General features: G+C 46.5%; 1 protein-coding gene across 1 annotated transcript; it reads right to left on the reverse strand.

Annotated features, from left to right (window-relative positions):
* Window positions 1–738: 738 nt before the first annotated feature.
* LOC132671126 (3 beta-hydroxysteroid dehydrogenase/Delta 5-->4-isomerase) lies at window positions 739–8,726 on the reverse strand. Its single transcript, XM_060621578.2, has 4 exons — window positions 8,471–8,726; window positions 8,125–8,344; window positions 4,110–4,274; window positions 739–1,920 (listed from the first exon to the last, which is right to left on the reverse strand). The coding sequence occupies exons 2-4, from the start codon at window positions 8,267–8,269 to the stop codon at window positions 1,109–1,111; spliced, it is 1,122 nt and encodes a 373-aa protein (XP_060477561.1). The 5' UTR covers window positions 8,270–8,344; window positions 8,471–8,726; the 3' UTR covers window positions 739–1,108.
* Window positions 8,727–11,211: the final 2,485 nt, after the last annotated feature.

Here is an 11,211-nt window from a genome sequence, read left to right on the forward strand (position 1 = left end):
TACCTCTTGGGCTAGGTAGGAGATGAAGTTTTAGGGGTGTTCATATCTGTTCCCTTTACTTTCCCGAGAACCCATGGTATGGTTTCATTGCATGATCTGAAAGGTTAGATAGCGGCTTTGAATTGCCAGGGTGGCCCACGTACGTCCTGGGGGCTAAGGAAACTGGCATTGGCAGTAGAGACTGGCCACATCTCAGCTCCTCCTTTCCCAGCCCAGGCCACCTGGCAAGGGTATTCGAACTCTGCCAGATGCCCCTCAAGGGTTCTTCTGGGTCCTAAGGAGTCTCCTGCACAGAGCTGGGTGAGAAGGAGGTGGCCCAGAGGAGCCAGGCTCTCCCAAGAAGCACACTCCAGGGCTCTGTTGCACCCGCTGACAAACCCCTCTGCGCCATCCCCGTTCGGCTGCAAATTTTAGGCAGTTCAGGCTTCATGAGTCGGTGGACAGGGGCTGTCAAGTCAGTCTGTCTGGGTTAAATGGCCTGGTCACTTAGCAGTTGGTGGTCATGATGATCGGGTTTCCTTGTCAATAAAAAGAAGTACTAATCCCTACCTCCTAGTTTTCTGGAGAGGGATTAATGCAGTGATATATACTGGTACTCAGTCGATCTTGATTCCCCCCCGCTTCCAAACACTTCTGCCCACCTCCGTTCCATGCTACCTTCCTAAAAAGGACGTAGTGATACCTGGACATGGAAGGGAAAGGAGGAAGGTGTGTGTCCATGTCAACCACAGCGTCCTCCAGATTAGGCATTAAAGCATTTATTACTCTTTTCATTGAGCTGTGTGTAGGAATCGGAATTTTTAAAAGTTAAGAAATGTTTCACACATAACAAAAGGAAACGGAACCGATAGGCAAAACTATTTAGTGAAACAGGCCCGAATAGCTCAGAATCGGCATCGGAGGCTTTCGTCTGTCCTCTGTAGTGTGGGTAGGACAGAGAGCTGCTGGTTCAGCCAGGGATGGGGAAGGGTTACCATCTTGTAAAGGAAGGTGGCCATCTTGGAAATGGGAGGCAGTAGGACCCAGGCTTGTGCCCTTGTTTCTTTCTGTGGGAAGCCAGAGTGGGAGAGCCTGAAAGACCTCCCTCTACGTCCTTGGCACCCCCAGATCAGTGAGTCTTTGTTTTTAGGGACTTCTTGTGCTCTTTCACTATGGAACCAATCCACTCCATGGTCTTTTGCTTTGCTTCCTCCCAGCTGAAGAGTGGCTCATACCCCAGGTCCCGCTGAGCTTTCTTATAGGAGAAGGTGAACACGCTATTTAACAATGTCACCGTGTGGCGGGTAAAGGGGGGGTGGTATTTGTAAATTGGACTGAGTAGGAAGCTCACTATTTCCAGCAGGAAGGCAAGCCAGTACTCCAGAAATAGAGGAAGGCTCATTCTGGAGTCAAGGGAGAAGCCCCATTCTTTGCTCAAACTGTAATTGAGGTTATCATAGCTTTGGTGAGGTGTGTCATCTGAGATATAATAGAACTGTCCTCCAACTCTGGGGGCCTTCTTGGGGTCCTGTAGGGTCCTCGAGGCCAGAATGTGAGCCCAGGCCACGTTGCCTACATAGACAGGGTTGACTATGGAGAATTTGCTGCTCTGTTTGATGATCCCATTGTTCCTCAGGGCCTGGTATATTTGGTTATAAAGGAATATGCTTCCTTCCCCATAGATATACATGGGCCTTAAGGCACAAGTGTGCAAGGTGCCACCATTTTTAAGAGCTCGCCCATTAGCAGCCAGCACAGCTTTCTCCGCAAGTTTTTTGCTGTATGGATACGAAGCGGTCCATGTGGATTCGAGATGTTCGTCTTCGTGGCCGTTCTGGATGATCTCCCTGTAGGAGTTGGGCCCAGCCACCTCTATGGTGCTGGTATAGATGAAGATTGGCACACTAGCCTGGACACAGGCTTCCAAAAGGAGCTGGGTACCTGCCCATGGGGAACATGCAGTCAGTGTCAACAAATAACCCACAGGGCCAGCCATGCCCACGGACCATGTCCACCCCCTAACCCACAAGTGAGGTAGTTACTGTAGATCAGGAGTGTACTCCTCTGTGTCTCTGGCTAAGATCTGACTATGCTATAGCCATAGATACAATGCAAAACTGCAAAAATGAAAACAAACCGACATTTGGGTTCTGGAGAGCAAGAATTTCTAGGCTTTTGGATTTCCTGGACCTGTGTGTGTACTTTTAATTTTGGAAAAGGACAGAGGGTTGCCATTTTATGTTTTGTTGAGTAAAGACATTACAAAAATGATCACTTATCCCTCCCACTTCATTAAAAACAGGTTATTTTAAGTATAACGTTATTAGGAGGCCATAGTCTCAGAATATGGACTAGAATTTTACCCAATCCTGACTGAGTGATCCTTACAAAGACCACTCCCAATTCTGGCTGTGACTGCTTTGACCCAGGTCTGAAAAGCAGACGTGATAAACCTTCCTTTTCCTTAGCATTCCTGAGCCGCACCGGCTCTCTCTGGGCAGCCTGGTGGAGAACGGGAAAGAGGAGTGTGCCCTCTGCTGGTTAATACCTATACCAGGAGGATCTTGCAGAATCCCTCTGGCTGGGGGAGGTGACACAGGCATCATTCCCATAAGGAAGGAATTTCCCCGGCAAAGCATTGTTTTTCTTTTTCTTTCTTTCTTTCTTTCTTTCTTTCTTTCTTTCTTTCTTTCTATTAAAAAATACCCTTTAAGGTCTTTGTGCAATTTAATTTTCTAGAGAGACAGCCTTATTTAAAAAAAAAAATCAAATCTAGAGGCTGAGAGAATTACAGGCTAATTTATCTGCAAAGGGGGAAATGACCATTCCTATGAAGTATTTTCTAAACCTGGGAGTGACATTGGTTTTAATTCACTGATACTGCTAACACTTGTCAGTGATTCCAAATCCCCTCTTGTTGTGAGCCCTGGAGAGCAGGAGTTAGGAGAGAGGGGCTAAAAAAGGAAAAGTCGGGTAATATACCACCCTCCTTGCAGCGTGGGAGTTGGTGAGGGTGTGGCTAAGTAGAAATGAGAAAGGGTCTTTTTTGAGATTGTGCTTCTTTAGGCTGGAGATCCTAAAGCCATGAGTTACTTTAGAAAAGGAGCCTCTGAGTAGACTAATGACTAACTTTGTAGAGCAGGGCATAGAAGCCAGATAGGATTGGGGATTGGAGTGCTCTGGTCCTAGAGAAACTGCATCGAGGGATCGGAAGGATAATATCACGTGCCAGGCTAATAAGGGATTTACACTAATCCCTTAAACAAATGTGTCTGGATCTAAAGTAGATTGGAAAGCCATAAATCAGAAAGAGCCACCAGCCAGGCATTTAAGGGATGAGGATCTAAGAAGGGTGTACTTAGCGCACCTGGCTAGAAACTACCCTTTAATAGGAGACCCAGCAGTGAGCTGAAGAAGTACTATTATGGATAAGGGAAGGCTGGTACCATTAAGAAATATCACGGGAAGGCCAGTGCTGGGTAATTCTGTCCTGTCAGACTGCTGTGAACTTGCTTTGCTAGGTCTCTTGAGAGGAATCCTTCTCTGAGGTAAGCAGGAAGGTGCTAGGTATTCTCATTATGCTTGGCGATCCTGCACAGGAGTCCTGCCTGAAGGAAACTGGCCCAGAGCTACGGCCCATCACTCATGATGGACATGGGGGCCCTTTATATCACAGAGCTCTTTGGTCTCGGCCTCACTGGGTGACCGCCAACTTAGAGGCACACAGAAGGGCTGAAATGATGACCAGGGAGGCACTTGTAAGGTCTGATTCTAGCCCAGGGGAGGTAGGAGGTGGTTGGATAGCAAGAGTTTAAGGTCGGAATGGAGTCGATGTTTGAGTAGAGCTACAGTAAGAAGAGCTTGTGTGGCCTTTGGAGACACACAGGTGTGGGTGTAAATTCTAGCTCTCCTACTCAGGGGGACTTGACAAGTTACTTAGCCCTTCTCAGCCCTGGTTTCCTCATCTAAAAACTGGGGATAACAGCATTGCATCTCTCAGTGGTGATAAGAAAAAGCAGTTGGCACGGGCTCAGCAGGTGCTCAGGGATGGGGGCTTCCCCTCCCCTCCTGTTCTGTTTCCTGAGCCTCACTTGCCCACATCATCCCATATCCTCCCTGGGGTACTGTACCCTTCAGATTGACATTCATGATGGTTTCTCGGTGAACAACATCCATGACGTCAATGATAGAGGCGGTGTGGATGATGACTGAGGTGTCCTGGCAGGCCTTCTTCAAGCACTGTTCATCCAGAATGTCTCCTTCCAGAATGGTCAGCTTGATCTTGCTCTGGAGCTCTGGGTGAACATGAGTCAGGTCATTGGAAGTCTTTTGGGATCTGGAAGTTTCCTGATACAGGTGGCATTTACCCAAGTCCCAAGGACAAGTACATTGAGGGGAGGGTGGGGATAGGGGGAAAATCCACAGAAGGAACAAGTAAACAAAGGCACAGAAATCAGGATGTGTAACATTTATTGGGATAGAGCAAACATCTGTTTCCACCCCATTTTATTTCAAAAAAAAAAAAAGGAATTTGAGCAGTGAGGGATCAACTGCACCTGGGACAAAAATTATTAAAGTGATTCATGGGAAATTCATAAAATTCATTAAGGAGAGTAGGGTGATTATGAAGAATGGATTTATATCCACTCCTCCTCTTATGAGGAAAGAATTGGAATTTAATTCTGTAGGGAATAAGGAATCATGTACGGGTTTGGAACAAGAAGAGAAAGAAGCCAACAGAGTGGTGGTGTAGGAAGGTAACCCCGGCTGCGGTATATAATATGGATTGGTGTGGTACATCTAAAAGAGAGCAGGGCATTCGAGAGATGAATCAGAGTGTCTGCACCAAACTTCAGATGAGATGGACTGGAACCAGGGCTCCCACAGAGGGAGCAGGGTCAGGGAGAGATAGTCAGGGTTGACTTTCCAGACCTTACCCAGACAGGTCCTGGTTCTTACTGGAGGTAGGCTAAGAGGAAGAGGTTTTGTTAGAGTCAATGTTAGCCTGAGTATTTCCTGCTTGGGTGACCAGAAGGATAGTGGAGCCATTGACAGGGAACGCTTTGTCAGATATCATCTAAAGCAGGTATCGTTGCTGCAAATGACTCAGCTGCCGAGGAACTGGCATTCTGACCATCTAGCCAAGGGCAATGGATAAACCCATGGCATAAACATGGCACTGCATACAGTTTGGGTAAATTGCCCACATTTACTTTGTGCTTTCTCCTTTGTACACAACTTGTACAGTTGTCTGGTTTTTTCCTTCACAGCTATCTCATGACAAAGATACTCTGATTTCCACTATACAGGCAAGGAAACTGAGGCTGAGGCAGGTTAAGGGGCAGGTCTAAGTCACACTTCTAGTGAAGACTCAAGCCTGCCCGCTGCCTTCAAGCTTTGCTCTCTTCCCCCTGTCACCCAAATGCAAGATTAGCACTTTTTTTTTTCCTGAGGCAGATTAAGGATAAGTCTACGTATATACATATGTGTGTATGTGTGTATTTAAAGGATAAGGCAACTTAACTGAAATTGGCAATGGAGACCAGAAAACAGTGAGAGAGAGAAATTCAGAGTGAAAAACTCAGGGCTGAGAAATTTCCTTCCTGGGTTACAACTTGGAGGAACCATCTGCTCTGCTTAAGCCTCTGCCAAATTTGCTCTGCGACACCCCCTCCCGCCCCTTCCCTTTTCAGGCAACTCCAAGACTCCCCGAAGAGGAAGAAAGCAGAGGAAAAGCTGCTGGCGATCAGTGGGAATTTTGTGTCTCCACTTCTGCCTTTCCCCCTCCTTTCCTCTGCCTCTTCTTTGCTGCTGACTTCCACAGGCTGGCTCCGAGGAATTGAAAAGTTGAGGGGGGAGAAGCCCAAAGCCAGAAGAAAGGGCTCTTACCCTATTAGCTTGGAGGGGCGCAGAGACACCAGCAGAGGGCGCTGCGACTGTGTTGGTGGGAGCGGCACAGCTCGCGCCCTCTCCGAGGCTCTGTGAACTTGAGAAGTATTTTGCTAGACTGAATAGACAGTTGCTTATGCGGTGCGGGCTGCGCTGTAGGGAGACCTAAGAGAAGCTACTAGACAAACTAGTGGTTAAAAGCACAGCCGCTGAAGCTAGACCTTCTGGGTTCAGTTTCAGCTTTGCCATTTTTCAGCTGTGGGACCCTGAACACCTTAGCCTTGGCTGTGTATGGGCTGAATGTTTGTGTCCCCCCACATTCAAGTGTTGAGATCCTAATGCCACCGCGATGGTGTTAGGAGATAGGGCCTTCGGAAGGCGATCAGGTCATGGGGGTTTAACCCTTATGAATGGGATCAGTATTCTGATAAAAGATCCCAGAGAGAGATCCCTCCCCCTTAGTACGATGTGATAACACGGCAAGATGGCACAGGCTATGAGCCAGGAAGAGAGCTCCCACCAGAACATGACCCTGCTTTGCTCTTGGACTTCTAGTCCCCGGAACTGTGAGAAATAAATTGGGTTTAAGCCACCCGGCCTATGGTGTATTGTTATAGCAGCCTTGACAGGACAAAGATGCCTTTCTGTGCCTGCTTTCCCATCTTTTTTTTTTTTTTTTTTTTTAAGCTTATTTATTTCTTCTGAGAGAGACAGAGACAGCGCAAGTGGGGGAGAAGCAGAGAGAGAGGGAGAGAGAGACGGTCCCAAGCAGGCTCTGTGCTGGCAGCACAGAGTCCAAGGCGGAGGCTCAAACCCATGAAACTGTGGGATCATGACCTGAGTTAAAACCAGAGTCGGAAGCTCAACTGACAGAGCCACCCAGGCAGCCCTGCCTTCTCATCTCTAAAAAGAGGAGGACGATATTACCTATCCCACAGGGATGTCACGAGGAGCAAACTAGTTGGCGCATGTAGCACACCGAGCACAGGGCCTGGCACGGGAAAACCACTGTAAGGTTTCTCCCCTGTGATCTTGACAGAGGCCCCGGCCCGTCTCTGACACCACGTGACTTGTCACCCTGGGAGACTGCTTCTCTAGGTTAAACGTCGCCTGTTTGGGGCATCAGCTGTCGGACCGTAAGTATTGCTGAGACATAAGGGTTACACCCAGTCGATGTTGATCATGTATGTTCCTGTGTGTTCACCAGAGACACCGTTGCGGCAGAGGGTAGAGGAAATAGGACATCTGAGACATTCAGAGCACAGGAAAGACAAGGAGAGTGACGGGCACTGTCTGGGAGGGCAGGGAGGGGGAACAGGGGCCTCTGCAATGAGGCTCTACTCTGAGCCCTGCCTTCCATTAATCAGAGGGCCTCGGTAAGTCGCTTTACCTTTACCTCGATTTCCTCATTGTCCTGTGGGGTGAGACCCCTTTCCTACTTTCCTCTCAGGGTTGTTTTGAGGATCTGGAGGGGTGAAATAGGTCTTATAAATCTAGCTTTTGCATTTGCTCCAGGGTCAGCAATCTGGGAAAAGAGCAGAGCAGTGAGGTTGTCCAGCAAATGCTGCAGCCACTTTTCTCGTGGTGATGAGTGGAGACAAAAGGTAAAAAGAGATGTTCAGGGAATCCACAAGAGGAATCCGCACTCTGTCTCTGGCTCCCTCATTGCACGCTGTGTGTCCTCCCTACCTCTCTTCCTCCCTGTCTCTCTGTGTCTCTGTCTGTCTGTCTGTCTGTCTCTCTCTCTCTCTCTCTCTCACACACACACACACACACACTCAGCTTCACCTTCACTTCCTTTTATTTCACCTTCACTGGCAATGCTAAATGAAGCCACAGAAGGACCAGGACAATCAAGAGGCACGGGGACCCACTGCTGGAGTCTCTGGGTTAATGGTGCTCGTTTGCCCTTTGCAGATGCTGCAAAGTCTGAAATCTTCAGAACATTAAAGAGTTGTTGACAAGGGAGAGAACTGATACATGATTTTATAAATGAGAAGAAAAGAGACCTCGAGGCCAAAGTGGCTGACCTATGGTCATTCCTCTCTAGTTCTGGATCAGAGTCAGACCCAGTCTCCTGATAGCCTTGTATCTCTTACACTACACCACTTCTGTTTTCCTTTCCGATGACTTTGGACCTGGGATTAGCCTTGATTTAGCTACCACTTTCCTTGATTTGCTAGACAACCACCCTCTCCCCACACGTACCCAGGGGTTAAGATGGAGCTACCCACCCATGAACCCAAGTTCACTTACTAGAAAATTCCTCCCGCAATTCTGGGCTGAAGACTTTGTCCAGTGCCCGGATCTCCTGTAGGTCCTTCTCCTCCACCAGCAAACGCACGATTCTCTGACCCAGAAACCCTCCTGCCCCTGTCACAAGGCAGATCCACCCAGCCATGGTCAAACCGGGGTATCAAGAAGCACTCTCCAGGAATCAGAAACACTGGGGAGCAGATTGGATTACAGCGTGATCCTGGAGAAGGCCAGAAAGAGAGATCAAGTAGTTACAGGTTTACAAAAAAAAATTTGTTTCCTCCACTTTATTTCTGCAAAACGCCCATGCCCGGGAATAGTTGAAAGAAAATGAGAAAGCTCTAACCTGTTAGATGGTTGGAAGCCAGTTGAAAGAGCCTGGGTTCTGGTCCCCTTATGTCCCAAAGGCAGGATTGGAGTTTTATGCACTCTTGTTTCTGGCTCAGCCTGTTCACCTTGAACTCTTACCACATACCCATTGCTCATGCCTCCTGCAGGGTCCCTCCTCCTTAAAAAGTGCTGACCTTTAACATAGCTCTCATACTTCCAAGGCACAGGAAGCAGGCTTCAGGGCCACGGTGTGATAAAGGCTGGGTCCTCCCTGTAACAAGACATCTGGTGGTCCATGCCAGCTGTCTGGGATGCACAATCTGTGGATTTAAATGAAGAGAAGAAATCTGCCAGCACAATGGCAATTTTTGCCTTGTGCAGCAAATACATCTGGGGAGAAAATCTACTATAGTCCATTATCTCCTCTCTCAGAGTGCCATTTGAAATGTTACTGTCTTGTAAAGTGTAGACATTTGCATTTGGTGGCAGCTCCAGACACTGAGTTGTATGGGAATTTCCAACCCCACATATCCAGAACCTCAATTTCAATTTCCCCTTGGAGAGCTCTGGGTTTATGGGGGAAGATCACCATTGAAGGGAAGCTATCTAGTGATAGCTGTCTAGTTCTATGATCCGGGTAATGAGAATAGGGATCCGTAGCTCTGGTCGCTGTGGATCTTATGGTCGTTTGCGGTCAGCCTACATTTTGGTTGCAAAACCACTCTTAGCAGGGTCCTGAACTCAAGATACTATGGATACTTTTGAAGCCTGCGCCCCAGAGATGCCCCAGTACCACCACCAAAAGCTCCTCAAGACATTGCCTCTTCTCTACTTTAAAAAATTGAGGTGTAATTTACATGAATGAAAATGTCCAGATCTTAAGGGTTAGTTCAATGAAGCTTGACAATTATGTACACACCACTGTCACCATTACCCAAGACAACCTCCAGAACATTTCCTTCACCCTCGAAAAGTTCTTTCTTGCCCCTTTCTAGTCAATTCCCACCTTCCACCCTGCCTGCAATCTACCCCAGAAGCAATGACTTTCTGATTTTTAGTTACGATAGATGCTCTCCTATTTTTTCTCCTAAAGTCTTTATGGTTCTGGATATATGCTTAAATATAGAATCCATGTGAAATTAAATTTTCTGTGTGGATTTCATAAAAATTTACTGTTGTATTTCTCTATTGCTTGTCTCTTTTCTATTTCATCTGTTTCTTTTATTTATTTGCTCCCTTTTGTTTGCCTTGGGTTCAATTTACTCTTGATTTTCAAGGTTCTTAAGGTCAAAGCTAGATTATTGACTTTATCCCTTTTTTGTGTGTGACTGTTGTCACTTAAAGAATAAATTTCTCTGTAAGTACTTACTGTGCCAGCCACATACAACAATTTTGATGTATTGGATTTCTATCATCATTCAGGTAAAAATATTTTCTAATTTATCTATGATTTCCTCTTTAACACATGAGTTGTTCTGAAGTATGTTGTTTAATTTCTAAAATTGGGTATTTTCTAAATATCTTGTTTTTATCGACATCTAATTTAATACTATTGTGGTATGATTTTCACTCTTAGATATTTATGGAAACTTGTTTTGAAGTCCAGCATATGGTCCTGGTAAAAACAGCACATGCACTTGAAGAGAATGTTTTCTTAAGTTGTTGGGAGAAATGTGGGGTGCCTGGGTGGCTCAGTCGGTTAAGCGTCCAACCTCAGCAACAACTTCGGCTCAGGTCACGATCTCACAGTTCGTGGGTTCGAGCCCCAAACTGGGCTCTGTGCTGACAGCTCAGAGCCTGGAGCCCACTTCCGATTCTATGTCTCCCTCTCTCTCTGTCCCTCCGCCGCATGTGCTCTGTGTCTCTCTGTCTCAAAAATAAATAAAAAAACATTTAAAAAAAAGATATTGGGAGAAATGCCCTACAATGATTGGGTTTGACACCCTCCTCTGAGTCTCTCTTTTTCCTTGTGTTGTGGACATTCTCCTCTTCTTACTTGAGACCTGAATCCTCGTGCTGCAAACACATTTGCCTAGGGAAGGTTGACTGTAGTCACCGAGTTGTAGCAGCTTGGTCTCTGAAGCTGTCGGCACTAGCTAAACGCCCTTGGTGTTGCCGAGACCTGTGGAGCCCTACTTGAGGCCACCAAGGTGCATCATACCTCTTTGCCTAGCAGAGTGATGTTCTAAGTGAACCATACACATCCCCATCTCCTTCAGGACCCGGGGAATTCATTCCCCCAGCTGTTGGGAGGGTTGGAGGCTGGCAGAGTCAGCTAGTATCTTCTGGAAATTGCTTTCAGCCAAAGAGCCAATAGGATGAGACTTTAGAGTCTCTGAGTGGAACCAATATAAATTCTATAGAAAATAAGAAATAAATAAAGGGGAAGGCAGATGGGGCCCACAATATCACATTTCTTTTATTTCCAAACAGCTTTATTGAAATATAATTTACAAGCCATAAAATCCACTTGTTTTAAGTGTATAATTCAACTATTTTAAATAAAATTATGGGCTTGTGTAACCATCACCCCAGTCCTGTTTTGGAACCATTCTATCACCCCCAGAATACCTATTGTGTCCTTTAGCAACCACTCCTCATTCCTACTCTTCAGCTCTAGGAACCTCGAATTGACTTTCTGATTCTATAAATTTGCCTTTTCAGGACATCCTATGAATGGAGTCATGCAATATATGGTCTTTTGCATCTGGCTTATTTTACTTAGCATAATATACTTTTGAGATTCATCTCTGTCGT

The sequence above is a fragment of the Panthera onca genome, chromosome C1, assembly GCF_046562875.1.
Source record: "Panthera onca isolate mPanOnc1 chromosome C1, mPanOnc1 haplotype 2, whole genome shotgun sequence".
Lineage (NCBI taxonomy): Eukaryota > Metazoa > Chordata > Mammalia > Carnivora > Felidae > Panthera > Panthera onca.

Excerpts from the sequence above, each read along its gene's own strand:
- LOC132671126 (XM_060621578.2), bottom strand. The coding sequence starts at position 8,269 with ATGGCTGGGTGGATCTGCCTTGTGACAGGGGCAGGAGGGTTTCTGGGT. Across the intron at positions 4,275-8,124 it reads ATTGCGGGAGGAATTTTCTA|AGCTCCAGAGCAAGATCAAG; the intron begins GTAAGTGAACTT and ends ATGTTCACCCAG. Across the intron at positions 1,921-4,109 it reads CATGAATGTCAATCTGAAGG|GTACCCAGCTCCTTTTGGAA; the intron begins GTACAGTACCCC and ends CCCCATGGGCAG.